At 37.9% G+C, this 20,643-nt stretch overlaps 1 protein-coding gene across 1 annotated transcript in view; it reads right to left on the bottom strand.

Moving 5' to 3' along the window:
• Positions 1 to 20,643, bottom strand: part of ELOVL7 (ELOVL fatty acid elongase 7) — a 31,572-nt gene that overhangs the window by 2,070 nt on the left and 8,859 nt on the right. Inside the window, exons 2-7 of the mRNA XM_054285131.1 lie at positions 10,040 to 10,128; positions 7,902 to 8,092; positions 5,571 to 5,651; positions 5,015 to 5,071; positions 3,242 to 3,347; positions 291 to 427 (exon numbers count right to left, since the gene is read on the bottom strand). Coding sequence (XP_054141106.1) covers positions 291 to 427; positions 3,242 to 3,347; positions 5,015 to 5,071; positions 5,571 to 5,651; positions 7,902 to 8,092; positions 10,040 to 10,103 — 636 coding nt within the window. The 5' untranslated portion in view covers positions 10,104 to 10,128. The remainder of the gene's footprint in view (positions 1 to 290; positions 428 to 3,241; positions 3,348 to 5,014; positions 5,072 to 5,570; positions 5,652 to 7,901; positions 8,093 to 10,039; positions 10,129 to 20,643) is intronic.

Here is a 20,643-nt window from a genome sequence, read left to right as displayed (position 1 = left end):
TTAATAATTTTTATACAAGCAATGAGTCTTGTAAATATATTTACCAAGTACTGCATAACTGCAAAGCTTATTTGCCTAAATCTGTGATTACAGTGAATGCTGAAGTTGGCAGATATATTACTGGGGAGAGCTCAAACCTTTTGTTATTTTCAATTAAAACATTAGTAAATCTTATACCAACTGTAAGCTCCACACATGGGCATAACTGAAAGGACAAATTTATTGCTTTTAATCCATGTTAGCTGCAATTAGGTTTTTGAGAGGTGTTTATGTCAAAGACAGTTACTCACAAGTTGTATAGTTGTCATGTACTTTTTCCACCACAAATATTTATGATAGGCTGGTCCCAAAGAACAGATTCCATAATAAGTGTACATGACAACATGCACAATACAGTTCAGCAAAGCATGAAATGTTCCTAAACCACCTGTAGAAAAACAAGACATAGTAGTAGGTATTACAGTAAGTAATACAGGAGGTATTTAAAAAGCCCCTGAAGTCTTAGCAGATTGCCTTGAGCCAGGGTATGAAAAACATGTACCACAAAACCTAGACTTTGACTAACACTCAAGATATTTTACCTGAATTGCCTTGATACCAGCTCTGATGGATCACATCAGTTTTTTGTCTCAGAAAAGGTTTATCTAAGCATTCCCAAAACAGCAGTAAAACCCAGCTGATCTAATTACATGTAAAAACATTTTAGTGGATTTTTTTGTTCTTTGAGTTCATTTTTTTATTATTTTTTACTAAAACCTATATTTGATAGAGACACAGAAAAGTTGGTAGAAAGCATTCCTCCTGGTTTTTTCCTCCTTTCTAGACATCATGATGAACTTCAAAAAGTTGTAGAGGATAAGTAATAAGTCTCTTCGCAATACAGATTTGTAGATTCACAGGGAATGATATACAGTTTCAGACAGTAAGTTGTCAATCTCAAAACATACTTACAGTGAAAGGGAAACTTTAGTAGGGCTCATTCCAGGATAAATTTATGACCAACCATTAACACATGAGCATTTCAAAGAACAAGTAAGGAAATACTTCCTTTTTCATTGAATAAACCATGGAGCTACATGATCCTGCTCAAAGTAGCTTTATTTTAATGAATGCAAGAAATTAGAGGTAAAAATGATCCAAGAAGCAACTGACAGCAAAGTATTTTTAAAAGAAACATGGACATGAAAACAATGATCATCAAAAAGAAAACAGGATGACATAAAAGGAGACATTTAGTGAGAAAAAGAATGCCATTTTCCCATTTAGAATCATTCTAATTAAAAATAAAACATATTTTGTGTTTTTAGTAGCTCACACTAATCTTCCAGCTTGAGAAGGCATAACTCCTCCAGCTGTGATTGCAAACTTTCTTTGAAACTTAGCTATTTGTATTTTTAAAAATAATTTGAATGTTCCTACAGTTCAAATATACATACTTTTTTTGGCTTGTGCAGCGAATATGCAGAAGAAAAAATAAATAGCTTAAGGAGAGAAAAAAGAAGCTACACAACAGTACAAAAATATGCCCCAAAAAATAACATTAAGCATCATTTTATAATTCTCTATTTATATCAAATCAGAAGAAAAACAGCAACTCCATCCATAACTATTGGTATTTTACAAACAGGTTGAAAACTTTACAGATGCTGCTGTTTAGAAGGACAAGCACTGATGAAACTGAATACAAAATAAACATCAGCAGGACTTAAAGTCTTGGAAAAAAATTAAACTTATCAAACAAGAGTATTTGGAAAGATTACAAATGTAAAGATAAGCAATTGAGTTTTTGGAATATGCACAGGTCTGCATAAATACGAGGGACTGTTACTAGCAGGGGACGAAGCAATTCTTACACACTTTGCTGAAAGTATTTGTCAAATTATCACATGGGAAATTTGAATCTGATGCAAAATCAGAAGCCTGTAGCTGGTATACTGATCCAACATCCAGATAAAAAGGAGAAAGTTAATCACCTATAAGTGGAAAATTTTCAAGGTTGAAGAGGAGGAACTGTTACTTGCTGCAGGTTTCCCTCTGCAGACCTATAAACACACTGGGGTGCATGCTGAGACAACCATTCACAGTTTTATTATTAACTTAATACCAGTCACTCAGCAAGACTTGAGAAATACATAATCAATTCAGCACTTTCCTAATAACAGAAACTCAACAAATACAACAGAGGTATATCCACTTATACACAAGGAAAAGCTGCAGAGCTGGAAAAGTTCAAAATATGTACAAATTTTCTAGAGTGCTTTCTGGACCACTCCAGAAAAAAAACAGACATAAAATAGACACTAACAGATCAGACTGAAAAGCAGTGGAATAACTGCTTCATCAATTTATCACAAATTTTCTGGGACAAAAAAAGAAAAAACCACAAAACATATTTCTAGGTAAACATGTATGAAACCCCACTATTTCTCAGTAGAAACTCCTAAAAAAGCCTAAGCTGTTCCAGAAATGGATTCATAAATGCCTGTGCATTTCTCCACTGTGTGCTTTTCAGAGTATTCTCATGGCAAGTTGTATTTATTAGTGGTGCACACGGGTAATGTGGCACAAGAAAATGCATGTAAAGACACACTGAGCAGGAAAGGAAAAAGTGAAGGTAAGCTGATAGTGGTCAAAGAATTTAAATTCAAAACAATTCAAATATGTTTTTTTAATAAAGAAGGTCCAGAAAATATTTCTGTAGTTTTATGAAAGCTGAAGTATCAGGTGTATATAATTCCCACACATGCTACCTAAAGCCAGTAAAAGAAACTGCAACAAAGACCAAGTAATTTCTCAAACAGGAAAAAAAAATGAATGTAGCCCTCCCCTCCAACTCCATTCTAACATTGTAGGGGTTGAAGGGGTTCTGACATTGAAGCAGTTTCAACAGAGTTATTTACTTCATGTATCTCCGCTAGCACTTATGATTTTTCAATGACTTCTCTTTCTCATCTAATAATGTTTTTTGCTTGCACCCAACTCTCTTCTCTACACCTCTTCTCCCCATGAGAAATCAACATTGAACAAAATGCTGTCAAATAGGAAAAACGAGTAATCTCCACCCATTTAAATAATTATGGTGATCTCAGTTGTTCCAAAAAATACTGCAGATGTCTAAATTTAAAAACGCTGATGTTTCCAAGGTGTGTAATTCTCTTTTTTTTTTTTTTTTTTTGTCTACCATAGGTAACTTTCACTACCAGAAGATATGTTCAACCTAAACTCCACTCACTCTCCATACCTGCAGCAAATTTGACTCCAAACCACCAGGTCCATGGCATGATGGAATGATGAAAGACATGCAGGAATGTAACTTGGTTGTTTTTCTTACGGAGCACAAAAAATATCTGAAACAGATTTTTAATTAACAGAATGTTGCAGAAGAATATTTAAAGAAAGATATACACATCAGTGCTGGTTGCTCACTACTGTACATTTAAAAATTCTTCACAATTACAGTATCGGGAGAAGAAGGAAAACTGAGCAACTGTCTGGCTATGCAAACTAGTTTCCAAAAAAACTTAAAACCAATAAGTAAAATCCACCTATGAAATGTCAAAAGCCCAGGCAAGCTTTGCAACTAAATGTCAAAGGTAGAGCCATCACCTACATGTGCATCAAACCATGTAAGATGGACTTGCCTGGACTGAGAAGTCTCTACAAGCATCAGATTTCAAGCCCCTGAACCATTAATGAAAGGCCATTTGAGAAAATTACCTGAAGGACTAACAGTAGAAAAACTATGTTAGAAAAATAGCTCTTTATTATGAACTCTGACTTAGCTACCATTGGAAAACATTAAAATTGTACAAAATATATGTAGGTACTCCTAAATGATATTGAGAGGCTCCATTTTAAAGGGCAGGCATCAAGGGAAATGTTAAGGGAAGACAGCAAAAAAAAAGTAAGAAATCAGGTCATGGAAAGGGTAGTATCAGATGGCAAGCAAACAAACACAGAAGAAAAGAAGTCTGGTGTGCCAGAGAAAACATTTGGAATCAGCTGATTTAAATACAGCTAAAAATTTACCTTTGCAATAAAACAAAAAAGCTGATGAGAAACAAGTGCCTAGTTGTCTGTATTCAAACAAAACAAATTTTTTTAAAAAAATAGGCTTGTGACTAATTAAAAAGGAGCACTATAACCTGTGGGGAATAAAGGCAAATAGAGGACTATACATGTCAGGATTTTCCCGTTTTAGCATTCCTGACACTTCCATTACCATTCCATTTGGTTTAGTCAGTAAGTTCTCCCAGTGTTGAATCATGAACATTTGCAGATGAAAAGTCAGACAGCCAGCTTTGCTCAGAGGATGTAGAACATCGTCACTGCTCATGAGTCAGCTCCTGAACCGTCACTATTGCATCTCAAACAACAGGGCAAAAACTGCAGCTAATTCCAAGACTCGAAGCTGTTTTGAAAATACCCATCAGTCCTATCTGGTGCTAGTCTTGGGAAAATGGCTGCTGGTGCTGAGCGAGGTCTGCATTCTGCTTCAATGCATTGCTGCTCAGACTTTGATCGAAACAGGTTAGAGTGCCAGCCTGACATCAAACATCTCTATAATCACAACACTCAAGACAATCTCAGGAATTTAGAGCAAGTAGGTATGGCAATTTTGTCCTGCATTCAGTGCTGCTGATGATATGAATGGGGAAGATAAAATCTGAAAATGATGTGAAAAAAATATTCAGCGTGATCAACTGTTTTTTATCTGCAGTGTTGAGACAAGCATAACAGATTAGTGTACTCAGCTGTTAGACAAGTTATCCAGACTTCCTAAATATTGTTGTTCCCTCATGAACATTTTTCCTGATAATGAAGGAAGAACAGTGTTAAAAAGACAAATGAGATACAAAGAGACAAGAAGGGTAAACATTGTGATGGTATTCTAATAATTGAAGATTGGAGGATTAAATAAAAAGCAACTTATGTCCTAAACTCTAAACAGTACCAGCTCTTCTGCTGTGAAAGAAAACAGAACCACTTCTTTTATTAGGCTACAAATACTTACAGTGTCTAATAATTCAATGAACTTGGAAAAGAAGTAAAGCCAACAAGTTCGCACCATCTGCAAGAATAAAAATCAAATTGTCAAACCATAAAAGTCATAGCAGGACAAATGAGTATCTATATAAAGGAAAGTATTGGGCCAAGTGATGTTCCAAGGTTGACAGAAATATTTAAATGTACTGTTTGACTATTTTTTCTTTAAACTAAAGGAATTTTAAAACCAACAAAAACAAGCCAATGAATTCCTTGCCTCTTTCTTTATCCAACTAACCAATCAAACATCCCTCCAGTTAATTCACGTGCTCTACATTATGCAAGAGGGTATTTCCATTTAGTGCATTCCACTCTGCAACAGTGCATTCAAAAAGCAGGCTGTTCAAAAAGCATTGCTAAAACTAAAGCAAATGTATAACACACTACTTTGAACAACCTGGTCTAGTGGAAGTTGTCCTTGCTCATATCAGGGGCATTGGAACTAGATGATCTCCAAGGTCACTTCCACCCAAACCATTCTATTGTTCTATGATAACAGTTCACCTTTGTCTTTGGCAACTTACTCTTAGAGCTGTCGGTGATCTCGAGTAGTCAACAATATCACATCGGAATGAGTATCCTGTGGCCCAGCCTGACATAAGAAACTGGAGGAAAAAAAGGGCAAAGATTAACTTTACATCTTTTGAAAAACTCATTAATTTTGGATTACTTTTGCAATCACTAAGCAGGAGGGGAAAAACAATATTAAAAACACCTTAAATCAGCAACTTTGTCAATCATCTACCTGTGTGTGGGATAGCTACCACAAAAATCCTTTGCTGTTGCAGATTAATGAATTTCTAATTCCAGGACCACACCCATAGACAAGAATTTTCTTCCTATACCCATTATTTCAGCTTTAGTAACTGAAGAGAAGAAAGAGATGCATCTCAAAACCAGTGTTAAAAAACAACTTACTGTGTAAGCAAGACCACAAAACCAAATATAATTATTTTTAAAATTGCTATCACAGCTAACTATCTTAACACAAAAAGAAATACAACACAGCATCTTAATACTCTAACAAAACCAGCACAACAGAAAGCCATTTCTAATTATCATTAAAGACAAGGAACAAATCAATATGCATGATGTATATTTAATACCATACTCTCTAAAATTCTGCTTAGTTAAACTTCATGGTTCAATTAGTTTTCCATTCATATGAGTGACCAGAAGCTATAACTGAGAGCACATGACCAAAGCACTATATGTACCAAATATAAAATAATCTTTTCTCTTGGAATATAATAAGGTTTGGACAAGAGCAACAATATTAGTATTATAGTTGGCCTATTCTACTGCCAGCCACTATGACATCTGTATTGTATTTTATACCTTCAAGATGTTTCCTATTATCATCATCCACTCATGCATGGTAAGAGCTTCACCACTCCTAACTGAAGCAGGCTTCAGCCCATTTCACTTCCTGACTGAGGAAGAACTGATTGCTTAAAAAAAAACAGGTTTCTTTAGAACACCAGGACTAGAACACCCACCAAATGACTTGGTTCCAAAAAGGGGAAGAATTAGCTTCTTGCTGACCATCAGACAATAGCAGACATTCAATTGGTTACACTCTGTCCATGCACTCTTTCATGAAATTATAACATGGAAGCCTTGACAGCAGACTTATTGAATACTGTGCCAGGGTCAGACACTAAAAGAAGTTCAATTTTTTTCTTTTATTGTTTCTTTGTGGGTTTTTTTGGTTTGTTTTTTTTTTTTGTTTTTTGTTTTTTTTTTTTCTGAGTTTTATAAACAAAACCAAACTTGGAACCAAATTCCAAAAGGAAATTCAGCAATTTTTTTTCAAAAAATTGTCTAAATAGCAAAAGTGTTCATCTTGCCCACCACTTTCCATGAAGTCACAACACTAAATAGCTGCTGCTGCAGTGCTTTTAGAGAGCTTGGAAGAAATGTCAGGTAGTTCACTGTAAGTCATGATAAGATTGATGCAAATTAAGCTAACAGGAACATATCCTGCCAATTTGGCAAAATAATCTGACAGGTTTTATTACTAGTTTGCCAAGCCTGAAATAGCCAGCCATATGGCCTGGGAGTCACACACAGGGTCACTACCAGCACAATGGTGCTTCACCAAGCAAAAGTGTAAGGCTGTCATTCACACAATACCATCAACAAATAGCTATGCTTCAAAAAACCCCACCAAAGCCCAACAAACAAATAATGCCCAACAGCAGCAAAATCTCAACATTGCTTTTGAAAAAAAAAGACAATTTGCTATTTTGGGGTTGTGGGGAAAAGCAGCATTAAAGATACTAATAATTTGGGCTTAGGAGGGGAAAGCAGGGGGCACAGGTTAGAGGTTTTTTGTTCAGAGGGGTTTTGTTTGTTCATTTAAAGGACAAAAATGCCTTGAATTAGATTTTGTTAACCTCTTTCATTGATTTCTGTCATTTAAAAGGCAGATCTAACTGAAGATTATTTCATAATAGACATACTCTATACAGTGTTTGAAATATCAGTTGTTGTTCCTTTCCTTTAGGGCAGGTTGTCACATTATCATCTAGGAGGACAGAAACAATTACAAAATACTAAGAAAAGCATATTGTCTGCTTTTCCTGATGCAGTACAAAGAATTTAAATTATGAAAACTTTAAACTTTTGAAATTATATGTAATAACACAAAATGTTTCATGCTCTCTCTTTCTGGGTATGACTTATTCTCTTTTTCCAAGAATTACAAGTTTAGCATACAGCTTGGAGGATGATAATTACTGCCATGACAATAACTTTTTTTTTTAATAATTGCAGTGTAGGAATTATATTAATAATTTTATTAAAAGTTAAATACATGAAATACATAAATACATTACAAACATAGTACTTACTTCATAAGTCATATATAAAGAGAGGGCTACCACACTAAAATTATAAAACGTCATGATCTGCCTGAGTTCAAAAGGTTTTTTATTTTCCATGAGTTTGGGTCCCAAGGAAGTGACAAAATAAACGTAGGTTCCAATGATAAAAGTTGTTGGAAAAGGTGAAGACATGAGTGGCCAGCCTTCCAGTCTTGGATCTAGAGGGGGTAGAGGGAGAAAAAAAAAATCAGGTGTCTACAGTACTTACTAAAACAGCTACAGAAAAGTATTTAATTCCTGATGGTCTAGGTTTTTCTGTCACTGATCACATTACAGAGTCCATTCACCTCAAATCCATACTGACTGGATGACATGATTTAACCCATGTAGGACTCAGAGCTTCTTTCTTCACATATGATGAAAAGCAGACACAGACTCATGAGTGACATGACTTTCTGTCTTTACAGCACAACAAAGCAGACACTTTCACATGACAAGAGAGCTATAATGCAACAAGCAAATGTTGCAAGTTATTCCACAGTTATGCCAGAGAGCTGTCTTGCAGAGACACCTCCTCCTAAGCACACCCCACTCCCCCTCCCTGCAGATGAGGCTGGCAGGTATTTCATCTGAGCATCACCATGATTTCACTGCACCCTTCTGTGGTTCATCACAGAGTCCCAGATCACCAAAGACTGCCACATTTCTCCAAAAGCAGGTGAACTTACAAAACCTCATGTAATTTTCCTTAATTTTCTTTACACTGACTTTTAGAAGATTTGGCTCAGAATGGTCCCAAACTTAACTACTGATTGCTTTCTGTTGCTTTCATGATTTGCTGCAGTATTTTAAGGGTAAAATTATACTAGTGTTATTTTTGTCAAGTGTTTAATTCATAGCCAAATGTTTCAAGTCAGCAAATTTTCAACCCACAGCATTCAAGCAACCTTTCACCCATGAGACCTCCTGATGTGGTTAACAGCCACTGGAAGTGTAAAAACAGATTGAGGAGGAGAGCGCATTACAATGCTGCTCACAGCTTGTGATGTGCCAGTGCTGCTGCCCACAGACTAAGGAGGACTGTGACCCACAGCATGAGGAATCTGCTTGTGTGTGCTGCAGGAGAACCATCATCTCTTCACAGCTGATTGTTTTTGTTGTATCCACCCTTGCCCTGCTCCTACTAAAACTTTCCCACTGTTCTTCCCAGCCTGATCCTGAGAAAACCATGTTCCTCCACTAACACTGTGATACAAAATGCCAAATACAAGCACTGTTGGGCCTGGAGACAACTCAGGTTCTGGAGTCACGGACACTGCCGCAGAAATGCTCGCTCCCTCCCAATCCACTTCATTCTATGAGTCATACTAATTAAACTCCCTGCTCACTTGCAGGCTGTGCTTTTATAAAACAAGAAAAGTGGTGTTCAGCTATGCTAGAAAAGATAAATCAGTAATCATATATATCTAACCTTAACCACTTCTCAATTTTTTTTCTAGGAATTAGCTAATCCCTGTCACTAGCTGTCTACCACAGTGAGAAACACTGAGAGTGATGGGTCTTAACCCCAAAATTGAGGTCTTCTCTGCCAGCTTTTGGTAAGCAAACAGAATAAGAGAGTGGCAACATAAAATCAAAGTGTGATTAATATCCCTTACTAACTGCAACAAGAGACAAACATCTCTTTTCAAATTACCACTGTGACAGAGTTAATTACTCTGAGGATTAATTTCAAAATACTGAAATTTATCAGGGCTTGGGTTTTGTTTTTTTTCATTTTGCAAAAGTAAAATGCTAGACGCAATGTGCATTAATTAACTGATAAAATGCAATTGTTTGGTAATAAAAGAGAGTTGAAACTATACATTCAGCACCATAGGAAAAACTCAAACTATATATTCAGGCAACCAGAGACACTGACAGGATAATCACTATGCACTTTATTTACTCTGACTTTAATTCCATAAACTGTCTGAGTTTTGTTTACTCCCTATTTTAAAATGGAGAAACTAGACTGCCACGTTAATAGGTAACCTGGCAAGTCTTACAAATATTCACAGGATGACAAAGCTACTTCTAAGTTGATAAACAGCACACCTAGCATAGCAAAACGTTGCTATTCAAAATTATTGGGAGTTAGTAAGTTTTAGATTTAAATGACTCACCAGCATCTTTAATCCATTCATCATACAGTAGTATAGCCTTTGATGTCAGATTGCTAAAGGCCATTTTCACTTGATTTTTATGATGCTGCCTGCAGAAAACAAGCCAAAACAGAAATACAGATTTTTATCAATAAAGAAAGATTAATAAAGTTTTTTGGGAAAGATTTTCAGGAAGCAGAGTGGTAAAAAAAAAGAAAAGACTAACAGAGCACCATATGTGAAATACAGATCAGGAAGCATTAGCTGGCCACATCCCACTGTCCTTGGGTGTAATTCATAGCAGAGCTGTTATGCACAACAATATGATTTTGCAATCTCTACATACAAACCAGGTGCTTCCGTGCCATAAAGTGTTATCTCAAGAAACTGTGCTGTGGTTAACCATTACAGTTAAGAGGTAAATATGAATAAAGAACAGATGCTTAAATTATTTTTTATCACCATCTCCATTTAAAGTCCAAGCTGCTGATATATGAGGAAGTTCAGCTTTGCAATATTTATTTTTGGAAAAAAAATTCTAAATAATAAGTATTTCTAAGGTATGTGGGAAGGAGAAAAAGTACCAATATATCAGCATACTCCTTTTAAATACAATAATTAGCCATGTTATAATTAGTATGCAAATCCCACTCTGATGAATCAACTGTTTCCGCACCAGAATCATGGAATGTCATAGTACCAACGGCAGCACCATTAACCCAAAAATTATCCAGCACATCCACTTTGCATGCAGTACCTCCTACTTATGTAAAACTTTTCAGAGAAGTATTCTTATATGAATACTGATTTTTGCTCCACAATCAAGCACTCATCAGCCCTTCCCTTGCCTCATTTCCCTTAGAAAATAACTTTTAAAAATCCCAGCACATTTGATGATGTTTTTCTCGTACCCCACTCAGTGCCTCACTTTACCATATGAATTCTCTCAATACCTCTGCACAATCTTCACACTGTATTCACCTTTATTAGTAGTATTTATTTATTATTTCAGGCTGCAGCACACCTTGATAACCAGCTCACTTCCTCTGGCAGCCCTTCTGCATCTCTTCCAGCTAAGCCAGCTGCAGGTTGAGAGAGCCAGTTCTTCCCTCATGATGGTAATGCATTGCTCTCCTCAGATCTCCCCACTATCATCTTCTCATTTACCTTCACCTTAACAGTCCAGAAAAACAATTTCACCCTTCTTTCCACCTCTACAAGTACATCCTGTTCACCGCCGTTTCACAGGAATTTTTAGCCACTACACTCACCCTTCATTGCAAGATGTAACACAGACAAGCCTGCCTCCATGAGAGTTCAACTGATCTATTTCATCTCCATTCTCATTTTGCTGCCCACTTGTTTTCCTGGTTGCACTTCTGTCCTGTGTCTCCGAATATCTGAAACCATCACCAATTTCAGGTTTGGAAAATACTCCCTCTGCAAGTCTCTTTTAAGTTCACATTTTCTAGAAATATCATCCTCCAGCATCAGCATTTCCCAATTCAATATCACTTCCTTCACGCTGAGCATTTTCATGCATCCTGTATTCATATTACAGTATTTGCTTCAGCACTCTATGCTGATTAAGGTGCTGACAAAACAAGAAGTAGGGGGCATCCTCTTTCTTTACTAATGGTAGCATAAGGAGCACTCTTGCATTTGACACTAGCAATCACATGAGAGAAAGCATTTTATGGTTAGAGGCAAATTATAAATATTATTGTCACCTTGCTCCATAAGCCAACTATGGATGATATCAAACACACATAAATCCAACCCTGTCCTGAACACCAGGTACTTCAGAGTGCTCAACTGTGACAGCCAAGCTATTCAGCCATAACTGGTGCTGGGGAGGAACCATTAAAAATGTTTGCTTTATAAATAACTATTGTATTAAATGGCTAGACTGATTACAATAAATTATCCTTTTAATCCAGTATTCTTTCAGTTCAGCACATGAGAACAGTATGTCAAGAGAAAAGGCATGGCAAACTGAACTGTACTTCATGCAGAGGTTATAACAGAATTCTGCCAAAGCCCACAGAAATCTTGTGCAGAGCATGGCTCAATTTTTCAACAAATATATTCACTGAGTACAAATAATCATATTATATTTAACTGGTTCTTTGGTAAGAAAAGTAGCTTCCTGATTTCACTACCACCCAGTTTTCCCACCCTTGCATTACTGGAACTCAGACTGGCTAGCTCAACATGCTGACCAAGACTAAAGTTAAAAAAGAAATCTGCTTCAAGACATGCTCTTAAAAATCCAGAAAATTCAGTGTAGATTCTGGCACTAAAACAATTGCCATATAGTATCAGTGTTTTGGTTTGCATAGCCAGGCTTTGGTGGTGGGGGGGCTATAGGGTGGCTTCTGTGAGAGCCTGAGAAGCTTCCTCAGTGTCCAACAGAGCCAGTCTGTGGTGTTTTCAAAGATGTATGTGCCACTGGCTAAGGCTGGGCCAATTAGAAATTAGAAATTGTGGCAATGCCTCTGTGGTAACAGATGTAAGAAGAAAAAAAAAACCACCCAATGTTTGTGCAGTTGTAATTGCCACCAGAGAAGAGCAGAGTGAGAACATGTGAGAGGAACAGCCCCACAGACACACAAGTCAGCACAGAAGCAGGGGCAGGAGGTGCTCCAGGGCCCAGAGCTGAGGTTCCCCTGCAGCCCATGGTGCAGACATGGGGAGCAGCTGTGGCCCTGCAGCCCCTGGAATGCAGAGATCCACTGGCAGCCCATGAAGGAGACCCACACTGGAGCAGGCAGATGCCGGAGAGAAGGCTGTGAACCCATGGGGAGAGAAGGCCACACTGGAGTAGGCTGTGGCTGAAGGACTGCATCCATGGAAGAGCGACTGACATTGCAGCAGTTCATGAAGAACTGTTGCCCATGGGATGGACTCACACTGGAGAAGTTCACGGAGAAGTTCTGGAGAAGTTCTCCCACTGGGGAGACTCCTCTCCCTGAGCAGCAGCAGGGATGTGTGATGAACTGACCACAACACACATTTGGCACCTCCCTGCACCACTCATGGGGGGAAGAGGCAGAGCTGGGAAGGAGGGGGGGGGGGGGGGAAGGGTGTTTTCAGGCCTCATTTTACTTCTCATTGTCATGCTCTGATTTAGTTAGTAATAAATTCAGTTATTACCTTTAATTCAAGTCTGTTCTGTCTGTGATGTTATTTGGTGAGTGATCTTTCCCAATCCTTATCTTAACCCATGAACCCTTTGTTGTACTTTTTCTCCCCTGTCCAGCAGTGAAGGGGAGTGAAAGAGAGGCTTTGGTAAGGCATGTGGCACCCAGACAGGTGTTGATCATGACATCCTCTTAGAGTTGTCATTCAACAACTACAAACTCACAAATAGACAATTCTTTACATTTACCCACTTGAACACCAGACAATTCTACATTTACCCACTTGACTCCTCCGCTTTAGTTTTTATATCAGAAGTCAGACAAATATGCTGGCAGCGTTTAAATGCAGCTCTTATGCCTGCTAGGCATTGAGGCCAAATGCAAGACTTTTATCTGGAATCTATTTCCAATAGATTTCTTCTAGCTCCAGTAGAAAGGCAGATGATGAAAATAGTGAAACTGGCCCTTGCCATACTGATGGTGAGGGATTTGTCCCAACTCTCCTGACCCCAGCACTCACAGCTCCTCTTCCTTTAAAAGTCCTCAAAAGTTTAGACAGGAGAGGCTCTCAGCCTTCAAGATTTCTTTTCCGTTCATAGTCAAGCAAGAAATAACTCCACCACAGTTAGCAAACTTTTTCTGAAAGTTTCTGGAGTTCAGTAACACTGGAGTTCAGTAACTTAGAGAAGGATGAGTTCAGTAAACAGAGAAGGATTTACATAGAAAGCAGCCCCAGCCTCAGCACTCAATAGAGACTGATCTGAATCTGAATCTAAAGGTAAGCAAAATACAGTAAGTTAACTCAAATTACTTTAAGAAACAATGTCTGCAAGAAAGACAATGCTGTTCAGAACTTTCTTACAGTTAAAAGGCTTATTTAAAACCAACTTTTATATATGACATTACTATTTCACTTTCAATTTGCTTTACAATTCTACTTATTTTCTTACCTAGCTACACAGTTTTCCTTCATAAATCCACTTCTGTGAACAGAAGAATGTTAATGTTAGGTTCTCAGGATAATTTTTTGTTTACCACCTACAAAAGGAGAGTTAATAGCAGCATGAAAAATATTTTGTCTTACCTTGTTACACTTACTTCACACATATTTATACACACTGGAAAACAATATGATCAAGGCCTGCTTTTTTTAATGGAAGAGTGGAAAAAAAAGGAAATCACATACCTACATACGAGATAAACAACTAGCTTGTGCTTCACCAAAGAAACCAAACCATTTCTGAAAGACTGTTTTTTAATAATATAACTGTGTTGTTAAGCAGTAAACTGATAATGCTTTGACCGTAATGCAATCTTCCAAAACATTTGGCAGTAGGCTACAGAAATTATCTTCTAAGAGACTGGAAAGAGTTCACCTAGGGGGTCAAAGAGTTGGGGCCAGAGAAGGCCATTTGTTAAATACAGAGTTTAGTTCTTCATACTATAAGCTCATCTGCCCATTATGCATTTGTATAGCCCTAGTTCAGTCAGGAAAACTTACACGTGATTTATCTACCTGCTAATGTACTTACAAAGTCAGTACATCAGCACTTTTATTTCCAATCTTCCCCTTTCTGCTCATATCAAAACTTAAAAATGCCATTAAAATGCACAATAGATTGCCCAGTTGGTAACAAACTCTCTCAAAATTAGGGAACACAAGCAGACTCATTTTCAAAATTGGGTCATTTTAAACAATATATTGCAAACAATTTACATAAACTCAAAAATACAGTCATATAAGTAGTCTGGCCAGCTTGAAAAGTTCTAAATAACAGAGACAGTCCTCTCAAATACATGCAATTGGAAAACAACTTTCAAAACCACCTAAAAAACATATGCAAGATATTCAGCTTTTCAAAAGAAATAAGCACTACTTTTTTTTTTTTTGTCAATGGAAATAATACTGTGTACCTAAGTTCAAGTCAGTGTAGCAGCATAATTTCTGAAAATATCTTTAAACAAATGTGCCTCCACCATTGTAAGAAAAGGAGATATAAGTGAGGCAAAGGAGGAAAAGTTTTGTGTTAAAGAGCAAAGTAATTCTCTGCTGTGCTCTGGTAGCCTGCAGCTCAGCAGACAGCTGGAAGAGCCCACTAACTGCAGCTCAGCTAAGGCAAACAGCTTGGCAGAACCAGTTCCAGGCTGGACCATTACCTTTACTGGAGAGACAAGGGCAGATAAGATTGTTTATGCCAACAGAAATGCCACAAATACTACAGCAAACCATATGAGAATGTCTGACGATGAGAAGTGGTAAGGAAACGAGCTGTTGAAAGTGCTCAAGTTCACTTAGCTCACAAAACTATTAGCGATTTTTGTAATGGGAATTACTGGTATGCCTCAAATATTCTTAGTTTTAAAATGAGAACAAGAAATTTCTCACATTCCTTTGGTTAACCCACATGAAAGATATTTGCCATTCTTTATGCTCATTTATTCCCCCTACATAGTTTTTAAATAATAAAACAGATATCAAGATTTGCTTTTAAATAGTAATTTTACAAAAATTGTTTTATGTTAATGGCTACTAAACAAAATACGCACATAAAAGAACTTCACAAAAAAATATACAAAAAAAAAACCAAACAAAAAACCCCCTCAGAATGAAACAATCTAATATAAGCTCTGTCACTCCAAAAAAACAATTTTCAATTCACATGAACTTAAACACTTAACATTAAAAATAAACATTAGAGAGAAAAAAGCTTATTTCTAAAAAGACAGACAAGATACTTTTACAGTGAACCTTTAGAAAATGTCTGGAGATTATGACAACCCAGGGCAGAATTCAGTGGTCTAATTTACACCCAAGATGGGTCTCAAAAACAAAGCTTCTGGAGTATCACACCTAGCCCATGATGACTGGAGGATCATCCACCCTGCAGACCCCACTGGAAGAGAGGGAGAGCCTACAGCAACATTGACACATGCAGGTCTGATTTCAAAATTATAGCTTAAGAAATGGCAGTAATACTGGCTTACATATTCAGGCACAATTATGAAACTTTCATGTTTCAGAATCACTTTGTATACTGTTGTTAATTCTGCTCTTGAAGTTCAGAAGGTAATTAAATTAGGACGTTTTGCCGATGGTATCTTAAGATTTACCTGGGAAATACCAGCTCTGCCCTTCCTATTTCCCAAGGCTGTGTGTTACATAATTGCAGTTATTTTAACTACACTACTCCCTTATGTCACATGGCAAGCAACTACAAACTGCCTATTATATGACATGGATTACTCACCCATGTTCTGCAACAAAGTTTTAAACTTCAGCTGGGTGTCACCTCTTGTTATGGATTTTGCTGAGAAAAGTTTCTGTCACCTTTTCCATTTTTATGCCTTCATATCCAGCCCAGTTTGTGAGATTGACCTCACATGCATTTTGCTACATCCTGCTTTAAATTATATGGCTTTTTCCTCTTTGATAATATCACTTATAAACACTGCCCCTGATAGATGACAGTGAACATCCTAAAAATAGATTTCTGAGGCTTAAGAAGCTTTATTAGAACATTTTCTAAAATTCCTCATTGGAACTGTACAATAAGATACCTACTGCTTATCTTATATAGTCACTCTTACTGATCTTTTTACATAGCACCTCATTATTTAATCCTTTGCTTTTTAAACTAGCATCAAATCTGTTATTCAACTATGTGACTAAAGTACTTTAAGTAGCACAACTAGTGAAAGCAGGTTTCATTTCAACTACACTTCTCACTGGTTTTTTGTCAGTCCAATGCATTTCCCACTCTGCTGCTGCATAAAATAAAGACCAGTTTGTATTTGCTTCCACACCTCTCTATAAATAGTTAAAGGAACAGATGCTGAAAACTTCATGGCAAAGCTGAACAGCAACAACAGGCATGGAAAATCCCCTTCCTATGGGAACAATTTCAGGAGTATAGCCCTGCTTTGTCAGTCACCAGTGTCTGAATGAGGAAGGCCCCCTGTGCAGTCCAGTCCCACAGCATCACTGCCAGTGGGGCTGCTCCAGGCAGCTGCAAGATAAGGCACAGCAGTTCACCAATCCAAATTAAAGCTTAGGCTTTGAGAATGAAAAAAAAGTTATTATTTCTCAGTCAACTCAGACTTGAAAGGCTGCACTGGCTTGTGCAAAGGAAACATTAAAACTCACAAATTAAAATGCCATAGAAAGGGAGAAAAGTAGGAATAACAGCCTTGTCATAGATCCATTTAAGCTGATAATGAAGTCATGTAGGGAGGCCACATCATCATCCAGTCCCACCTACTCATAGACAATCCTGGACTTGATTGATAGTCAAACACTTCACATGCTCCACCTCAAAAAGTCATCCCACTGTCCACCAGGACACTCTACAAGATGAGATGTGAAACCACAAAAATTACATTGTGCTACAGTAAGGCAGGAAAAGATCTGTCATCACCAGTATCTTAAATATCTTAAACATATCACCTGAGGTTGCAGGGATGCATGTGAAATGATCCTAGGGACTAATCTTCTACATCAATAGAAAGAGTTTTCAAGTCTAAATAGTTCTTGCAACCATAGCCTGGAAGGAAGTTTCTTTGCAAGTCTGAATCTACTTATCAGGTTAAATCAAGTGTGACACTCTGGGCACATCCCTGAAAAAGTTCTCAGTTTCATTTAGGACTTGAGCACCATGGACATCACTGTATCTTCACCAACTTTCTCTCCCCATACTTTCAATGTTTCAGAGAAAACAAACAACATTAGCAGATGTAAAGTTCCTAAGATTCCAACTTGCTTTCAGTGCTCCCCTGCCTTTAACAAAAGCTCTTTATTGAGCATTTAAATGTCAGCCATCCTTCAGCCAACCAGTCTCACCTCCCTACTCTACTGCAGTGCATGGCTCCTCATAGAGCTTAGAGCAGCAGCTCTTCTCCTTGGTGCCCCAGTGCACTACTTATCCTTGGCTCCTTTGAGTTTGTTCTAGCTCAGTGATACCAGCTCACAATGTCACCTAGACCTGCATACACAGTGACTCCTGAGGCACACACAGCATGACAACTTTCACTTAGAAGTCAAAATAAGGTTGCTAATGCAACCTCACTTCCATTAGATAGTGGTATATCATTACCCTTATCAAAGGCCTTTGGTAATGCATTGATTTAGTAGCTGGGCTATATCCAACCCAGGTTAATATCCTCCTTTCCCAAAGGATTTAGACTTGCCTGCTTCCTCCTTACCTAATTGTACAACTAGGAAAGCACCATTTCAGATTTACTTGAAAGACCAGATCAACTAAGCTTTAGGTCATTTTAAGCAGACTTTCACAAAACATGAACTAAAGGCTAGAAATCAGTAACACAATCTAGTATTTTCAGCCGTGCTGTGCAACCATGCTAACTCATACCCCCTGTGCTCCCTGCTCGTTCATCTACAAGCCCACATCTTCCTAACATACAGAGCTCTTACCCATTCTGTTTGTTTTTCCTCTACAAACAGCTATAGTAGAGACAGTCCTGATAAGGATATGTAAGAATTATTTACAGTTGCGGTGTTTCTAAAGTGCATACACATCATTAGTAACCAAGCAAAAAAGAATATAGAGCTCTGTACTGAACTAGAGGGGTAAGGACTGCTATTTACCTGCACTGCGAAAGATAACACACACTGAGTTTTTTAAGCTGCCTCAGAAGCACATTTTTAATACTCACTTTATAGGTAAGCTCTAAAAAGAGAGAGGGAGTGCAAGTGCCAACTAAATACTTTGAATGAAAGGGATCAAAGATGTCTAATGTCTGAGAGTGTCCCCTTCGCTTAGCAGCAAGCTGAGTCACTGAGTCACTCCACCATATCATCTACCCTAATTTACAGTTAAGAGTTAATGCATAAAAATTAACTGAATAGCATAAGAATTACCTTAATATAAGGCTCTCATATATTGAGTTAATCACAATAGAAGCAGTTTGCTACCAAGGACTTGGTTTGTGTTTACCCACCTCTTAGCAGAACAACAGCATAAATTGTCATTAAATAGTCACAGTGGGGGTCACTCCATGGAAGCTAAACAGAAACAGAAAAGCAGAGCTAGGCTTCAGCTTCCAGAGAAGACTCCTTAAAAATAAAGGGAACAGGACTCATCTCATAGGTAGCAACTTGCTAACCTAGCCAATGCCGATGGAAAAAAAAGTAGATAAGCTTTTTTATTTCCAAAGACATGTCATAACCAAGTAATCAATGGTAATATACCAGTTGGTATTCAGCACTAGGGGAAAAAAAATTAGACCATAATTTTCACTTACAGTAGACAAAGACAGGTAGATGGAGCTGTCTTTGTAACACGACAATACATCAGAAAAGAGTTTTATAGGAAGAGGAGATGGAAAAAGAAAAGTAAATAATTACCTTAAGAACACAATATTCACCTTAAGAAAGAAGAGGTAAGCAACTAAAGTGAAAAATATTCATAATTATTAAAGGAAGAGGTGTTTTTCCACAGTTACATCTTGTGTATAGCATACACTCAGCTCTTGTCACTGTAGTTGCCATAGCAAAACAACATTGCAAAATCAATGCCATTTTATGGAATTTTTATTGCACCAGCTCTACCCTTGCTGGGTTCAGAATATTAGTAAGTAGTAACACTGATAACACCCGTGCAGAGTTGCAACATACTATTTTGTACACCCTCTAACGCAGCAATTTACAGTAGTTGAACTGCTCCCACACCACTCTCCCATGCTGACGTGAGCTAATTTGCTTTACCATTGTTTCCCACTGCCTTGCACTTGCTCAACCTACCCACCCTCTGGGTCCTGGGCTGATATCCTAGGCAGCAAAATAATGCATTCCTTCTGCTCCTATTTTGCTTGCATTGCGGTAGGCAGGCATAAATTTTAAAGGCAGCTGACCTAGAACTGACACCCTCCCTTCCCTCCCCCCTCTTTTTAAGCTTCCATGCACCATAGTGGACATGCTGCTGAGCATTGTAAACATCAGCAACTGCACCCTCCCTGGGAGGCTCTTCCGAGAGAGGGGGAACCAGCTGTGCTAGCACCTTTGGCAGTGACCCGCACAGCGCAACGTCAGCTCGGGGACGTGTGACACGGTCACAGTGACAGGTGGCGGCAGAACCTTGGGGGGACAAAAGCCACTTTAAAGGAAATGTCCTAAGTGCTTTTTAAACTAAGGTCTCAGAACACTCCTCCTACCCAAGAAAGCATGCTGACAGTATCATTAAAAAGCTGCCGCTCCCATGTCCAGTCTTGGCACATGTAGTTTTTGGAGCACTCCAGGAAGCAACTGCCACATCCTAAATCCTCCCAGTCCAGAGTTGGTAATTTATACAGCTGCAGCTGGAAGTTTCAAATCACTGAGAGTTATGCAGGGAGGTATACAGGACTTAGGTTGTTGTTGTTTAAATTAACATTCTTCAGCATGATGAAAGGTTTGGTTAATCACTATGGAGCACACTCATGAGTATTAGTATCAGGCAACCCATGAAGGCACATTATACCACTGTTTGG

This window comes from Melozone crissalis, unplaced genomic scaffold (genome assembly GCF_028551555.1).
Source record: "Melozone crissalis strain CALT ecotype California unplaced genomic scaffold, PUWL_Pcris_2 ptg000005l_1, whole genome shotgun sequence".
Taxonomy (NCBI): Eukaryota; Metazoa; Chordata; class Aves; order Passeriformes; family Passerellidae; genus Melozone; species Melozone crissalis.
The sequence above is the reverse complement of the archived record's forward strand: the minus strand, read 5'-3'. Positions and strand labels throughout refer to the sequence as shown.